General features: G+C 37.7%; 1 protein-coding gene across 2 annotated transcripts; it reads left to right on the top strand.

Moving 5' to 3' along the window:
- The first annotated feature begins 7,285 nt into the window (after positions 1–7,285).
- Positions 7,286–13,454, top strand: znf706 (zinc finger protein 706). Of its 2 annotated transcripts, XM_088090409.1 has the most exons (4): positions 7,298–7,440; positions 8,928–9,048; positions 11,124–11,269; positions 12,546–13,454. In XM_088090409.1, exons 3-4 carry the CDS (start codon positions 11,135–11,137, stop codon positions 12,639–12,641), a joined length of 231 nt encoding a protein of 76 aa, XP_087946535.1. In that variant the 5' UTR covers positions 7,298–7,440; positions 8,928–9,048; positions 11,124–11,134; the 3' UTR covers positions 12,642–13,454. The 2 variants fall into 2 exon arrangements, with proteins under 2 accessions (XP_042362884.1, XP_087946535.1); XM_042506950.2 differs by lacking the exon at positions 8,928–9,048 and having other exon boundaries at positions 7,286–7,440.
- The last annotated feature ends 4,052 nt before the right edge of the window (positions 13,455–17,506 follow it).

The following is a 17,506-nucleotide window of genomic DNA, read 5'->3' as shown; positions in this document are numbered from 1 at the left end:
ACCCTCTCAGGGGGCTACACATATTTTTCCTTAAGCCTTCCTGAGTTACTGGGGGGAAATGCATGACCCTCCCCCCACCATAAGCTACCATATTTCACAGTTTCTGGCAGAGATAACTGGTTTAATTTTTAAAAATAAAAAAAATGCTGGGAATATTTAAAATAAATACCAAATACATGTACAAATGTTCACTTTGTTCTAATAGAATAATGTTGTAAATAATGAACTTGATTTTTTAAGCCATTTGTTATGATTTACCCTTTTTACCCCCAATCCCCCCTCTTAGTTTAATAATGACTTGTCTGTGAGTGTGTGTGTTTCAGGTAATCTCAGAGCAGACAGAAGGCAGGGAGGAGCCCTGTCATTAGCTGACACAATGCCATTGTCCCTCTAATGAAGCCATTGTATAAGAAGAGTCCAGTGTTTGGGATTAACCTGCCAGGGTAAACAATGTGTGTGTCTGTGTGTGTGTGTGTGTGTGTGTCATACAATGCTGAAGCAGGGTTTAACAATTGTGGCCGCTGACCTTAAATACTCCTTTTTTGCTGTTGTGTTGTTGTCTCAGTTATTGTTGTAAATAGAGAGATGATTTTATCAATCTCAGTGGAAAACTGAAAAACTCCAGTGGTAGTGGGCTGCATCAACAAGGCCCAATATGTATTTATATGCATTTCATCAATGCACATATTTGCTCTACCAGAGCAAATTCCTTTTGATTCCCTTTTGAGTGAGCATCAAACACTCTATATTATGCATTCTGGTGGACTTTTATGCAGCAATTTGTGCATTTTCTGCATTCATTTATGGTGTCAGTGTCTTTAATTTTGTAAAAATAGAAGTTCCTAGGGACTGTCATGGGTGGAGTGGGGGTTTGGGGGTTACAATGCACATGTTCAGTGGCATACGGTAGTTACTTCAGGCCCTAGTGCATGCTGGTTAAAAGTTATGACTATATTTTTAAATCATCTACATCTTACAGCTGTAAAAGATCATGTTAACATGTCCTCCACCACTGCTCCAGAGTTACATACAAATGGTGTAAAAAAGATATACTACACCCCAATTTGATCACAACAAATGACTGGGATGTGTCTTCCAAACTGTGTCTGAATCCTGTGAAGGTGTTTGCATGATAAAATGTGGGCCTTTTACTTATGAATGCCTTCAGGCACTCTTACATGTAAATCTGAAAATTACGTTTCAGATTCAGTTAAACCGTCAGTGTGTGTTTGCATGTATGTGAAGAGCAAGCATGTGTTTGTGTGTGTTGTCCCTGCTATCCTCCCTTGTCTAATTTGTTTTACAGAGCACCTGGGCCTTTGCCCAGCTCTCCCTGTATGTTTGAATGGAGCTGCTAGATAAATACGGGTGGGGTCCTTTTCTTTCAACAACACACAGACAGAGAGATGAACAACACAATGACAAAGGAATAAGAGACACAAAACCTCAGATAAGGTATGAGAGAATAAAAAGAAAGGGTTGATGTATTCCTGGCATATTTCTATCTAACTTTATTACCACTTATTCCCATAAACATGGTTGGATCACTGAATATGCCTACAGGCATCCTGAGCACCTGCGTCCTGAATAGAGACTCTGAAATTACTGGCAAAACTTCTTGCTAAAAAGTCAGTTGACTACAAAAAGATGCAAAACAACTGCAAGATGGATGCATAAATACCACAAAGAGATACAAAATGATAGAGATGCAAAAGTATCACAAAGAGATTCAAGATGATGACAAAGAGATGCAACACAACAACAAAACACGGGTAATGTTATCATGAAGAGATGCAAAAAAACAACCAAGAGATATCAACTATCAAAAAGAGACACAGTGGCTACAAAGAGGTGCAAAAGTACCACAAAGAGACACAAGATGGGTATGAGGAAATTCAAAACAACCACGAATCACATGAAAAAATACCAGGATGAGACACAAAAAACAATTGTATGGGATGCAAAACTACCTCGAAAAGACACGCAATGACTACAAATAGATGCAAAAATAACGGCTGTAGGATAGCATAGCATAACAGCCACAAAGACACAAAATACAGGTAAATTAAATATTTTAATTTACAGCATTTATTTGAGGAAAAACATAACTGGTCAAAACAACAAATAATGCAAACAAAACAAATACACAAACCTGAACAAATCACTCTGATGTCTTAAAAAAAAAAAAAAAAAGCAGAAAAGACGATGACTAAATGTCCCACAAACTTCAAGAAATCAAATAAAGATAATATGAAAATGACCCCTTTTTTTTTGAAAAATTGGGGTTAGAAAAATACCAACAAAAATTAGAAACAATGTCAACTAAATGGTATTTATATTTACTTTAATTATAGATGTAAAATTATGTTGCAGAGAATTTTAAAAAATGTATATTTTTGGTGTCTTTTTTTCCTATTCTGGTTTTTTTACTTCTCTCTCCCCTTTTTCTTTTTTGTGCTTATTTTGAGAATATTTTCTAAATTTAATTAAAAAATGTTTTTTTGTTTTTTTTTACTAATTTCCTGCAATTTTTTTGACCATGTTTCAGTAAGCTGCTTGTTGCCTTCTCTCTCTGTGTTGTTTTTTTTTTTTACAGAAATTAAGCCAATTTGCTGACCTTTCGAAAGTTTAAACAAGCCTGTCAATCTATCATTCTACCTCTCCCATCATCTGTCACTCATCTTCCTCTTCCTCCATCCCACCTCCCTGTTTTCCTCCCTGCTGACCATTTGGAAGACCACACACCCCACCCCAACATCACTCCGTCTCTGTCTCAGCTGTGAGTTTCTGCACTCAAATAAGTCGACTCTGACACCTAATCCTGGCCAAGTCCAGACAAGCTGCTTCTCCCTGCGAAAAAACTCCAGGTATGTAGGATACACCTTTCACCTCTCTCACAGAGTGGGAAGCACACACACACACTCACACACACAGATGAAGGTATTCAATAGCTCTTGGCCCCTGACTTTCTTGTCTTAGCCATGCCTGCTTGTTGCAGCTTGTACGGTAGCCCTCACACTATTTCAGGTGTCACACCGTTACATGGCAGACATTCCAGCTGTGAGAAGTCATGCAGGGAAAGACAGAGATCAGAGAAAAGCTTATACATAACCAGTGTGTTAATGAAGTCATGCAAATCATACTTCTCACTCTCTGAGTGGAGTTAAAAACATATTTACTACCAGCCTTGTATTGTATAATAAACTGGAAATTCTCTAACATTTGTGTTAAATCTGACATTCGATCCGATGCTGTTGAGTCTGTTCTCTCACAGTCTCGGTCAGTGCAGAGCTGCTGCTGTTAGTGAGGTTAGTGAGTGCTGTCACCACCTTCACAATCAGCCTCTGTCTGACCGGCTTATGTCTGCCCGACCCCAGACCTCGCCTCTCCTCCAGTTGCTCTCTGCATGTACAAGTGTGTGTGTGTGTGTGTGTGTGTGTGTGTGTGTGTGTGTGTGTGTGTGTCAAGGTAAGATATTAACTTTTTTCCCCCCTATAGGCATACTTGATGTGATTTCTCAGGGCATCTCCGGGTCAGTTTTAATAAACCAATGAACAAATACATTTGCATTGCAAAGAAGCTCACTGTACCATTAAGTTTGGTTTTAACTTTATCCCCCCTCAGAGAACGATTCGCATGTGATATGGTGTGATATGACCACAAAGAGACACACAACACACAAAATAATGCATGGTGACCACAAAGAAACGCAAAACCAATTCTGTGTGTATTGCTCCTTCATATCAGAGGTGGTGGGGCCCTGTGCATATCTGTGCCCAGGGGCCCATTGTCTCATAATCCGCCCATGAACATAATCATGTAGAGACGTACATCAGGTCACATGGGAAAATGCTTGTAGAGGGGCTTGAGTCAACACTGTTCTGATGCTTAAATATGATTACTCTTCGACCAGATTTTTGGAGAAATAGTAATGGGAAGCTATGAAAGGACTTCACCCTTTGAAATCCGGAGCGACGTCACTTTTTTGTGTTGTGACGACTTTCGCAGGTATTTAAACTTTGAAACGCTGAAATTAGTGCGATTTCTTTCATAAATATGGTGAAAAAAGTCAGTTCAGAAACTTGGTAAGAAGTGTTCCACAAATTGCAAGAAATCAGTAGATTTAAGAAATTATTTTTAGATAGGGTAAAATGCACAGAAAAAAATAGAAAATTCTATTTTTAACTGTCATAGTTGCATATTTAAAATCATTTCAATTTAAAAATATATGTATTTTAAGCACTTTTCCCAAGTCATTCCTTTATTTGTTTTTATTTATCAGTTTATTATTTCTCTTCTTTTTTTATTTACCAATTTTCAGGTCCGTTATAAAATTTTTGGGTCACTTTTCCTGTTTCTTCTTCTACCCATGTTTTTTTTAAAAAGTAAATCACACCAATTGGCACAGGTTTAAAAGGTTAGGGTTAAAAACCTAAAAAAAATAAATAAATAAAAAAGGATTAAAAAATAAATAAATAATCCATCTGTCCTTTAAAAACACAGCTGCCTGTGCCCTATATGTCAATCAAGTGTCATGGTACGAAGCCTCTGAAGGCAGCAGGGAAAGTTACCAGCATGTGGACGTGTTGTGACTGTGTCACGGCTTGTGTACAGCTCGACTGGTCTGGCAACATTGTGGCATGTCATGGTGGTGCAGCAGCAGCGAACTGCTGCAAAACCTGTTGGTTTGGAGGAAAAAAAGGGAAAGCGTGAGCGGGGAGCAGGGAGAGGAAGTGGCCAATGGGGAAGATGAAATCCAACTTCCTCTTCCCTCAACAGCCTCCAGAGAAACAAGTAGGTCGCACTCCTGACAGCCACTGTTTCTCCCTCTCTGCGTTGCCAGACAAGTTTCTCTATCCTGAAATGCATCTTTAAAAAAGTCCTTTTGACCCTGGTTGACCCTCTCTTGAAATTTATTAATTTAAATTAATTAATTGAAATTTACAACAAAAGGATCCTTTAAAAACAGCTTGGCTGAGCCGAGAGTGAACCTGAAAGCCCTTGTGGCGGGAGGAAAAGACCCAAATGGGAAAAAAAAATCTCAGGCTGTCTGAGGCAAACCCCTGCTTATTCACACACACAATGGACAGCCAGATAATATTCTCCTCCACCATTGAATAGCTGACACCTGGAAGATTTGTTTTCATGCAGGCCCTAAGGCTGGACAACCTCACCCCAAACTGAAGCCAGCAAGTCCCTGCACAACAAGCTCCAGGGTGGGGGGGGACTTGAGCAATGTGTGGCTTTTGTCATTTTTTTTCTCTCTCTTCTTTCTTTTTACGTTTTCCCCCCTTCTGAAAGCATAATCACATCCTTCTCTCTTGAGAGATATTTCCCTCCGTTTCACAAAAGGCTGTCTCTCTTTTCTTATGATGAGGGGGGACACAATGGCACGCCGGAGACTTTTCTCACAATGATAAAATTTCTCCCAAGAAAGTCATACACCAAACTGTCAGGAGGATTTCCAGCAGGAGTCACTGTTGGTGAATAAAAATAGACACACACTTATTGTAATAAAGGCAAATATGTTAACCCTTTGAAACCTGGAACGACATGACTTTTCTGCTTTCAGACGGCTTTCACAAGTATTTAAATTTTATATTTTTTCTTTTTCTCTTTGTTTGTTTGTTCTTTTTCAGATCATTTATTTTACTTTTTCTTCTTTCATTTCTTATTCCTTAGTTCCCATGTTGTTGAAAGAAATTAAGACTATTTTCTCAGGTTTCGAGGGGTTAATGCAACCCACACCTTCACGAATATGGTTTTATTATTGTTTTTACAGACTGGTATGTTTTGATGCTACTGGAGTATCATGTGAGTCTTTGTTTCTGTCAGTGGAGTGGATTTACATATTAGATGCACTCAGTCAAATCCAGAGCGGAGTTGAACAGCTCCACTGTTCCCCAAAACAAAGTCACAGATAGAAAAGATAAATATATGATGCAGTCCCAGAAACCACAACATGGTCTGTGTAAGTCATGCAGGGGCAACATTTGTATGACTGTGATTAAAACTAGATTTGAATACGTGCTAAACAGTCAAGAGTGATCTTACTGGGCCAGCAGTGCATGCAGTATTTTTTTTTAATTGCTTGAGGTTGTCACAATGATACTTAAGTTGTTTTTTTTTTTTTTCTCATTACAGCCATTACCACTGCTGAGTGTCAGTGTTAGTGTGGAGCCTGTGTGCACGTGCTATTTCTCCTAAACACGCCGGCATGCAGGAGTCCTCAATACATGCCCCCTAGTGTTGCTCAGGGAAATGTCACATTACTTATCGCTCAACTTTGATAATAATAATAATAATAATAATAATAATAATAATAATAATAACAACAACAACAACAACAACAACAACAACAACAGCAATATGGATATAATGGCCATCATTAAAAAGGCCAAAAGGGCGATTCATTCAGTCATTCATTCATTCTAAACTAAGAAAGAAAGAAAAAAAAAAGGAGCAGAGGGCATAATATTCAGTATTAGCAAAACCATGAATCTTAATCTCATGAAATAATTAAATTATAAAATTAACAAAGGTGCAACATTTTTTAAAAGAATTGCAGCATGAAGAGTTTCAGACCTGTCTCGGGAAAATCAGAGCAAGTTAACGGCTAAAGTCAATTTCTCAAGTTTAGATATAATGCTGTTTGAAAATGGTCTCTCAACTCCTAACTCCAAACATATATTAAAACCAGCAGGCCTGTGTGCACAAGTATATGTTATGCAGATTAAAGTTTGATAATGAGGTCAAAATCATTATGAATAAAGCAGTGAATAAAACAAAATTTTCAACTTGGGATCATCATGAGGAATTCATCAGAAACATCTCACAATTTAAGAAAACTTGATAAATGTTCTCACAATACCATTTTCATGTGGAGATGTAAGGACCAAAGTCTTCCACAGGGGGGCGACATTGCAAATGTCATGTATCTGCAACACGGTGACCACAAACAGCCGGTGCCTTCAGGGAGTCCACTAATATTCGTAAAAATGGTTTCTTCTCGGAATACTTCCGTGGCTGACCAAAGCGCCCAGTTGTTTAAAATAATAATAGTTCTGTCTATATATTTTATTTTTGTACCAGTCCAAAAGCTGACAATCCGATCCAATCACTTTTGAACAATTGGGCCACGGAAACTGTAGGGTTAACACTTTGCGTGGGTTAAATTACTTTATTCTCTATAGTTGGCAAAAGTAAGAAGACAAAACATTTGCATCGCATTTTACATGTGTAGCCATTAAATAGTTAAATAAGGGGAAAACATTCGCCTGGGTAAACATTTTTTTAATCCCACGAAAGTCTTAATAAAAGCCAAATCTTACGAGTTTATATGAACGCAGCACGAGCCTTCAGCTGTCTGGGACATGAGCAGCTGTCACACTGTCTGTGAGTGTGTGCCCAGCAAAATACACGTACTGTTGTTTTTAAAAGGTAAGAATTGCCGCCCTTTTAAAACTTCAGAGATACAACATATCGCTATTACTTTTCCTGGTTAACGTTCCCGCAGGCGGAAGGAAATGTCCAGTTTAAGGTTAGCCGAGTAGCTAATGGGATAGCCGTTGTGAGCTGAGGGTAACGTTAGCATGTAAGCTAACCCACGTTACGGCTCCGTTAGTGCAGGACAACACAGACTGGTGTCACCTCGATGACAAGGGGCCATATGTGCTGTGGTAACTCACGGCTGTGTCCTAAGGACCCCAACAGGAGGACTTAACCCGAGCAGTAAAGCAAGAGATGGAGAGAGATATATAAAAAGTACATTAGCTAACAGATAACATGCTAGTTCTGTCTGTATTCCCTCGTTGTTTCTACAACTGAATGCTTATAACGTGATCTCTGAAATATCTCATCATTATATTCATACAGCTCTAAGCACCAATAAAATGTGATTTTAACTTATTGCACATGGAGTTGATACAAGTCAGCAAACTGTTTTCCTAACAAATGTTTCTGTAAGCCAACCAACGCTAGCTAGGGACTGTTCTTTATTTACCAGAGGAGGTGGGTGGCTTTTTTTCTGACCCTCATGAGTCATGAGCCTCCCCTAGTGATCTTGGGAAAATGCACGAAATTAGTTGCTAGATTTTAACTTACACATTGACATTTGAAAGTGAAAAGTCACAAATTAAATCTTGGAGCTGATCCATTAAATGTGAATTATCCTTTACGTTTTACAGTTTGAACAGGCTCAGTGGCATTAATGTTATCAAGTAAACACGTTATCGGTGCTAACAACACTCGCAAATGTGCAACATTTATTTTGCCAACTGTAGATATCAAATGAAAGACATCGCATGAGGTTGCTGTGAACTGTCAATTCGCCACTTCTAAGGAGAAAAGAGAAAATAACTTTGCAGAGTCTCTCTTCCTCTGTGCCGCTGTATTGCGTCTGCTGCAGCCGCTCACTCCACAGCAAACTCTGGGGACCAAAAAATCCCCAGAAGTACAATGCTCAGGAAAAAAAAAAGCTCAGCTTGAACCTACTTCATTTGACTGAGTGGTCTCCAACTGATGATTTGAATTTCCAACTTTCAGGGGGCAGCCATAGTTATGATAGTGATGAAATATCACTATTTTAAGCTTAGATTTGGTTAAATTCTCTTTGGTTTAATTCTGACAGAAGTGTTTGTCCCAGGTAATGTGTGTAAAAATCCAGTGATAATTGTGATGTAAATTTGGTCATTTTTAAAGTAAACATGCATTCCACCTGCATTTTTTAAAATAAGTAGCAAAAACACATTGGCCCTCCCCAGTGCTTAAAAAATAATCATTGATGTCATCATTGATTGAAATATTCATTTAACATGCCTCCCCCTTTTTGCTGTCCTCCTTCTCATAAATGTCCCTTATCGCTGAATGCATAGCTGAAGCATACTATTTATAGAAGTTCCTAATAAGCAAGGCTGTATTACCAACAGGGCGAAGTGGCCAACCATCCAATGTCCCTAGACCTCGGGAGGCCTTGAAAGCCTCTCAGTCAGAGTGTGGTGGTTTGGGAGTATGCAGCACTAAACTCTATAAGTTGTTAAGGTCCTTAAGGTGAGTGCTACTGCATTTATACATAAAATTAGGTCCTTGTGTCAACACTTTTTCATAGCTAATGTTTGCCCTGCAGCCCTTAGAATGGGTTGATCTGGCCACACTATAAGTATGCTTACATTCTAACTGTCACATTACTTTGCCTGTTATTTCCTCTAAATATGTTTACTTTATTATGATAATAACCTTTATTTAAGCACGGAAGGTCATTGAGAGCAAGCTTTCTTTTGCAAGAATGCCTTAATTACAGTACATATATAACAATAATAATACACTAAAGTTACAGTATACATCAGCAATCGAAAAATCGGAAGGTTATAATAAGTAAAGAAAATAATTTCAGCATAGAAGACATCTATTCACATAAATAACACCTGCATTCACACCGCTTTAAGTCATTCAACAGAGATTTAAATTGATAAAAAGGGATGCACTTGTCCTATTTTACAAACATTTTATAACATTTTTCCACTTGTGTGCTGCATATTTAATAGACAGTTTCCCTATCTAAGTATTTACATGGTTATTTTCTAGTAAGGGTCCACTGATATTGGTTTTTCAATGCCAATACAATGTTTAGTAGTTAATGACACTGATAATCGATATTTATAACCGATATGCATTTACACTAAAAATGAAAATCTTTCTGTCAATATTTAGTATTTAGAATATAACAAACTACAACGAAAAACTTTAAATGCCTTTGGCAAAGGTTTTATCAAAATTGAGACTTTCAACATCATGTTTAGCAAATATCCAGGAAATATTTTTTTTATAAAGTCAAATGAAAAATTTAAATAAAAAATAAAAATACCCCCATGAGGTTTTACATAGTAAAAATTCCTCCAATGCTGACACTTTCTTTGCACTTTTTAATAAATTGATTTTATCAACAATCATTAAAATAAAATGCAGATACAGATCATTTGCAAAATGCCAAATATCGTCTCTGATACAGTAATAGACCATGCCAATAATCTGTTGACCCCTACTTTCTAGAACCAAATAGCCTTGGGACTTGGTACAGTGTGAATTTGTTCCATAGCTTAAAAGACATGTAAGATACTCGGGTCATTTGCCAAGACGTGCTTTGTAAAAAAAAAAAAAACTAGTATGCACAAAACAACACCAAGGCAAGGTCCGTGTAAGTGAAACTCTACTAGGCAATAAACCTGACTTTAATTATGGGGGACATTAATATGGACAGAGACAGACGTCTCTCCTCATGCATTTACCTTCATCTACCTCAACTTGTATCAAGGAGTAGACTTACTGAAAGTGCCATCTGCTGAAACAGGGCTGGACCGGAGGAACTAGTTTATCCCAACACCCAGTAAAAATCCATATGTCAGTGGCTGTGAGGGCAGGAGAGAACTTGTTTCCCTCCTTGATACCACTTACTCAAACATGCCAACTGCAAGTAAATCTGTATCAGCAGAACCTGCCAAACCTGGTCCCGTTCCAAGAAACAGATTTGTTATCTGTACTCATTAAAAACCTGGAACTGGTTTATACAACATAATTATTTAGATAACTAGGCGAACTTGCTTGGTGTTATCAGCCCTATCAGAGTTACTAAGTTAAGTTTCCTCGAACGTTGCTTAGTTTCCCACGCCCTGAACGTCTGTCGTGAGACTGATTCCGCCTACTCTCGGGTACATCAAGGTTTTACAGCCCTGCCCTAGTTTCAGCAGAAGCACCTGCATTTCAGTTCAGGTTAAGCTGAAGCGTTATCTTGTTTACTTTACATGACCCTGGCTGACTGGCAGCTGTTGGTTCTTTACTCGCCTTTTAAAGTGTTTATATCCGCTAAACTTTAGCTGCCTATTAGAAAGGACTACTCTTGGTGCTGCAAAAGACATAGATCAAAGTTTGTGATGGTCTCTGGCACCCATATGGTATCACAGTGAACATGGCATTATGTAACCGTCTTTATGGGCCAGAAATAACTATTAATGGACTTTCAGTAACTGACTTGTTTATGGTAGATGTGTATCAACAATGATAAAACAGTGTGTCCACAACACTGATGTGTATCAGTAAATAGTCCTTTGTCCCTCTTTCTTTCCCTTTAGACTTTGCCAGAATGGCACGGGGGCATCAGAAGCTTCAGTCTCAGCAGAAAAATGCCAAGAAACAGGCGGAGATGAAGAAGGCCAAAGGTCATGATCAAAAGACTGCAGCCAAGGCAGCACTGTTATTCACCTGCTCTGTGTGCAAGGTGAGTATAACCCCTTTTCCACACACGAGCTGGCTTGGCTTGACTTGGAATGGTTTGGCACGTCAGCTTAGCACGCCAAGGATTTGCATCTCCATTACAAAAAGGCTGTCCACTTGAAGGTGTGTCTTTAAGTATCAACAGCTTGTCTTGAGTGATGACGTTCAAAAGCATTTTTTTTTTATCAAAAACCTTAAAACATAAGTATACCCACTTTTCGCAGTATTCACCATGTTCACCATGCTCTGCATTGTTTAAACTGACAAAGGAAATGCAAATCAGCGGGGTGTGGGTGGACTCAGCGCAGCCAAAAGTGACAATGGAAAAGTCCACATGAAGTCTCAACTCTAAAAAAAACTACAGATCAAAACCTGATTCAGGATTATCAGTTCTGCTGCCATATGGTCCCTTTTTATGCCTCTGCACTGGCAACAGCTTTATGTTTTTGCGTTGTCTGTCAAGCACATTCTTGTTACCATGATATTTCAAGTACACCACCAGGGAATTTCTTCAAATTTGACACAAACATTCACTTGGAGTCAAAGATGAGCTGATAAGATTTTGGTGGTCATAGAGAAAGGTCAAGGTCACTGTGACCTCGTCAGTCTAATTCTTGTGAACACAATATGTTGAACATCATTGAAATTTGGCACAAACATTTGAATAGACTTAAGGATGAGTTGATTAGATGCTTGTGGTCAAAGGTCAAGGTCACTATGATTTTGCATCCCTCTCGTTCTTGTGAAAGCTACGTGTATCTCAAGAACACATTGATGGAATACTCAAATTTGACGTAAACATTCACTTGGACTCAACTATGAGCTGATAAAAGTTTTGTGCACAAAGATCAAGGTCACTGTGACCTTGCCTGTGTCTCTTTTTCATCAACACAATATCTGAAGATAACCTTAAGGGATTTCCCCTTAAATTTGGCACAAACATCCACTTGGACTCAAGAATGAACTGATGAGCGTTTGGTGGACAAAGGTAACGGTGCCCTTATAAAGCATGTTTTTGGCCAGAACTCAAAAACCTTGGGTGTCCACCTTGAAACTGCTGATTGCATCGATCTTTTGTGCTGCTGGGGGAAAGATGTGTGTGAAACATTCACGTTTTCACACTCATGGATGTAAAATGTAAGTGCAGCTTGACTGGAGCGCAGACACATGTCGCCACGAGGCAGTATATCTAGTTTAGAATTGTATAAAATCTTTTATTCATTTGATATTTTGCAAAATTATAACATAAAGTTTGTTGGCTATGTTTTCCTCTCCTGCAGTCCCAGATGCCTGACCCAAAAACCTTCAAGCAACACTTTGAGAGCAAGCACCCGAAATCCCCTCTGCCCCCTGAGTTAGAGGGAGTCGAGGCATAAACGGTCACCCGGACACCGAATTGATGTCCTTCAAGGCCCTGCACCAACTCTGCACTCAGTCTGACAGCAATGGATGATTTGATGTAACCAACGTGAAACAGTTATCTTCATTTAGGCTTGAATAGGCCAGGTTGCCTTGAACACAATGTTTTTTCCCATCCTCTTTTTGCTTGTGTTTTAATTCACGCGGGGTTAAATGTTAAAAGGCAGTTTTAATTTCAGCGCTGCTGGAGACCTGTATGATTCAGGAACAATCTAAGTGGTGAATTTTTCTCCCTTCATTCAGTTTCTCTTAACAGATGCCTCACTGCCCTGATGAGTATTTCTTGCTGCTAGCTCTTGTACCTCTCTATCTGAAGCTTTGGATCGAGTTGTCTGATTAAACCTTTATAGCAAACATAACTCATGAGGCATGGTGTCCTTAAATAGAGCACGGATTTGGCTCAGGTGGGAGATTTCTGATTTGAAATTTGCTGCAATTAAGTCAATGACAAATGCAACCTCATCTGTTTTCTTTGTGCTTTGAGTATTGAATCAAAAGGAGGCTGTGAAACGTTTTTCTCATATTAGTTGTCAAATATGGAATTTCTCCACAGCACTGTCTGCCGTGTCATACTACAATCTTTCATCTAGCTAATCACGCTTTCATGTCGGGCCACTAAAATGTGAAATTCTGCTAGCTGTTTTCAGGCTGCTACATGAATTGTAAGTCAAAATTTTACAGGAGCGCACGGTCAACATTTGTACACTTGGAAAATGAATGAATGCTCCAATGATGTATTATAGCATTTTATTAAATTTTACTTTGTTGTATATCTGTGTTTGTCAAGAAAGTGCTTTTCATAAAATGACAAATTTTCTGCTTGATGCTTTTTTAAGATACACCCTTATTTGTTTTTCCGCTTTAGTGGACTAGAACTCACTTCTAGCTTTTGAGCTTTGTTGGCCCATTTACTTTAACTGACAATTCATTATTTACTGTCCAAATTGGCATTCCAGTATGTCATTTCTCTGCTGGTATGCTCATGTAGCGTTAACACTTTGTTTTCACATTCTGTACATTATGTAAATGTGAATCATTTGTAGGACATCAGCTGTCACTTGTAAATGTTCAATAATTAATAACTATTGATGCATTTCATCTAGCAGGCAGCTGTGAAACAGGCTGCAATGTAAACACTCAGGGCATTTGTGCACCATCAGTATACATCCACTAAAAGTGCTTTTGGCCTCTGACATGCTCAGATTATTCTAAGTGTCTGACAACATTATGAAAGAGATCCTTACAGACATGGACCATTTTTTAAAAGTCCTTTATGTTTAATCGGAAGCAACCCGGAAATCACTATCACCAAACCCACCAGATACCATTAAATAAACAGCGATTTTAGCATGTATAGAACCAGTGTATTTTCACATCTAACTGGGTAAATTGAGGGTTTATTTTAGCCAAACTAGAGTTGGTGGTTATTGAAACAGCGGAAAGATGAACCAAGACGGGGTTTCCTTTTTTTTTTGTAGACTGGGAATGAGGTGTGTGTTATGGTGATAAAATTACTCTTCATTTAAATGGAGTCTGGAGAAAATTTTGATCGGATGTACATTGACGCTGCACAGTTGCCCATTAACATTACATTGCGGCCCGTTTCACCTCCATTGGCTGCAGCCCTCTCTCTCTCTCTCCACACTGGACCAATTTCAAAAAGTGTTTTTCCCATTAATCCTTCAGAAAAACATGGAAAAATAGAGTAAGGGTTGAAAAATACTTAATCTACCCTTTAATGTCATGTCTTAAGGGAGGGATTATTATTAAGGGAGCCCTTGTAGGTATTAACACCTGGTGTCAGCTTGTCTATTTTTAGAAAAATATTTCATTGTGGGTGCTTGTTCTTTTTGTTTTTTCTCTTGGTTAAACTCCAAAACAGAAGTTGATATAAGTTATAACAAACTAAAACAGGAAAAGAAATACAGATTTACAACTAGACCATCATTAACAGAAAAAATGTATAAAGATACAAACATCTTGCAGATAACTTTCAAATGAAAAGCAAAAGACTTTCACGAGGAAAACAGAATGTTGACGCAAATTGTACGAAAAACCGTGCCAATTCTGAAACAGATATTCATATTGTAATGAAAAGATATATCAGTGGTGCGATGTCAGACATGATACCATCATAAAAGCTTTGCGTCAGCCAAGCTGCTGACAGCAGGAAATGAGTCAAACTGCAGCACCGTGTGTGTCTAATTAACAAAAACACTGAACCCTGTCCGAGCCCATAAGTCACTGAACCGGCTGAAAATGATGTCTCTAATTCTTTTTTCATCAGAAAAAAGCATTCATTTCCTGTGGTGCCTTTTCCTCCAGCTGTGACAGATGCATTAGTTCAGCTCAGACTTGAAAAGATCTGTTGTTCTGCCATAAGAAATAACCACAGCGTTGCATTTGGTGGTGTTACAGGCTTGCCTTGTATTCAGTCTCTAAAGATGGTCACAAAATGACTTCTTTGTCATGGGCCAAAGAAATAACTCATTTCCCCCCGTTTATTCTGAGAAGAAAAGAAATAAAGCCAGTGCCATGCTGCCTGTTCTTTAATGGTTTTAGTGGCTCGGCTAAATGAGTCATCGCCCACATTGTTTCTCTGTCTCCTTACACAATCCACCTCCTTCTTTCCCAGCTGTAAACTTGTGAATTAAATAAACAACACTTTCATTCATAAAAACACACGCACCTTGCTAGACTTTCTTTGTGTCCTGTGCTGTCTATCCAGATTCAACCACAGACAGGAAAAAAGAGGAGCATTTGCACAAAAAGATTTCTTTATTCGGTGAAGGAATTAGATTCCCACCAGCTATAGATCAACTACTTTCATGCACATATCTCAGATTGAAGAGGTAAAATACAACTGCAAACCAGAGACCACTCTCTCTGTACTGGTGTTAAAGAAACACTGTGAATTTTGGTTTTTATGTGACACTGACTGAAAATATGTAGTGTTAATTTAGAAGAAATTCTATTTTTTTTTTGCAATCTACCGTCCTGCTTCAGAATCACTCAGAACCCCACCCAAATCTTCACCGACCAAGGCAAACCTAATTTACAACCTGATTGTTTTTCTACAACCTGTTATTGCTGGAATAGCAAATCATGATTTACTTCTGGTATTGTGTTTAAATCTTGTGATTTCGTCAACGCTATTTTTGAGGTAGATAATAAGAGAAGCTTATTAATTTATTTTTCATTTGGAGAACTTGTCAGAGAATCACTTTCAGTTGCTGTTATCATATTTTTTTGGAATGAGGGGTAGAAACACTATTTTTGTTATTATTGCCTTATCATTATTATTATTTTTGTTGTTGTTGCTGTTTTTTTATTATAATTATTCATAAGCATCCGAGGCTTCACACCCAAATGTTTCATAAATAGCCCTCAGTCTAAATAAAGAGGCTATGTATTTCAAAAATGGGAATGAGACTAGGCCTAATCATTAAGGAAAAAAAAGCCCAGGGTCTGACAATCTGTCATTCCATTCATACTTTTACTCTTTGTTTTAAAAACAATATTTTTTTTTATCGCTTTGCTCGTTGCATATTTGAAATAAACATTTCAATCAATCAATCAATCAATCAATCAATCAATCAAGAATAAATAATAAAATTTCACCACTGTTAACATCAATACATACATACAATACATACAGCTCTAGTAAATTAAAATTTGGAGGACAGCATTTGTCAAATATACTTTAGCCTTCTCAATACTAATTGCTATCAACTACCTATATTTTTGTCATCACAATACAGAATTTATAAAATACAAAGAGAAAAAAAAGGGTTAAGTAAGTTGCCAGAGTTAAATTTATTAAAACGCATCAAAATAGAGCTTGTACATCAAAAATATTACCGGAATCCTCCCTACTGAAGTCTAGTGTCTTTAAATTCTGAAAAGGCCCCTGTGCTACTGTAATAAAAGTCAAGCGTCAGGATCAACATGTGATACTAGAAGGGACATTTAGTGGCTGTTTGTAAAACTAGAAAAACCAGATAAACAGGTTGATAGCTTTACTATTGAAGGGGTCAGGAAACCGCCTGTCAAGCAAGTAGGATGAGCATATGTACTTTAACCTAAGCAGACAGGTCTATAGATTTAATGTGAAGTAACTTATCTCTTTTTGCCTGGGCAAGGTTATGACTCAGAGGTTTTTAAATTTAGGGTTAAAATTGTGTTATCTGCCAGAATCTTTCATAGATTTAACAATAGTTCAAAACATAATTTAACATTACTTTTATATAAAAATAAAGATGGTCTTTATTTGTATCAATCAAATAATCATTTTACTGCGTCATAATTGTGTGTAATAAGCTCTCAGTCAAAATAAATGGTATAAATGGATATTTTTTTCATTCCCTATTTGTTTCACTTGTGGTGATAGGGAAATTGAATTCAAAATAATGGCATATCCATCAAGGTAATATACAAAATGCAAACATTTGGGAAATTTGTGCTGTAAATAAAATTAAGGGGGGAAATATCTCCTGCCAGGAGTCCAGGTTAGATTGTGGAATTAATATTTGTTTTAAAAAAGGACTTCTTTCATTAGTTTCTCTTAGACGCTGAAAAGGGATACTGTTTTCCATCCTATTTTTTTGTAACATGGTTATTTATTACTTGAGCTCTTTCTCATCATAGCCAAAGTATTCACCAACTACATCTCCCATGATTCTTTGTTGACATTGATCGACAAATGCTCATAAGATAGGTTATGTTTTTTGGGGTTTTTTTTTTCCACAGTTGTGCATCATAAAACCAAACTGTTCATTGTAACCTATTTTGTAAAACCATGATTCAGTTAGATGATTTCAGA

Source organism: Plectropomus leopardus, chromosome 17, assembly GCF_026936395.1.
Source record: "Plectropomus leopardus strain MGB_pleo_1.0 chromosome 17, ASM2693639v1, whole genome shotgun sequence".
In the NCBI taxonomy this organism is placed as follows: domain Eukaryota; kingdom Metazoa; phylum Chordata; class Actinopteri; order Perciformes; family Serranidae; genus Plectropomus; species Plectropomus leopardus.
Note: the sequence above shows the minus strand (reverse complement) of the source record. Positions and strands in the feature narration are given on the sequence as shown.

What these genes read in the sequence shown, in the direction of transcription:
- znf706 (XM_042506950.2), top strand. Translation starts at nt 7,374, where the DNA reads ATGAGCAGCTGTCACACTGTCTGTGAGTGTGTGCCCAGCAAAATACAC. An exon ending in CGTACTGTTGTTTTTAAAAG is followed by an intron (nt 7,441 to 11,123) that starts GTAAGAATTGCC and finishes CTTTCCCTTTAG; the next exon opens with ACTTTGCCAGAATGGCACGG. An exon ending in TCACCTGCTCTGTGTGCAAG is followed by an intron (nt 11,270 to 12,545) that starts GTGAGTATAACC and finishes CCTCTCCTGCAG; the next exon opens with TCCCAGATGCCTGACCCAAA.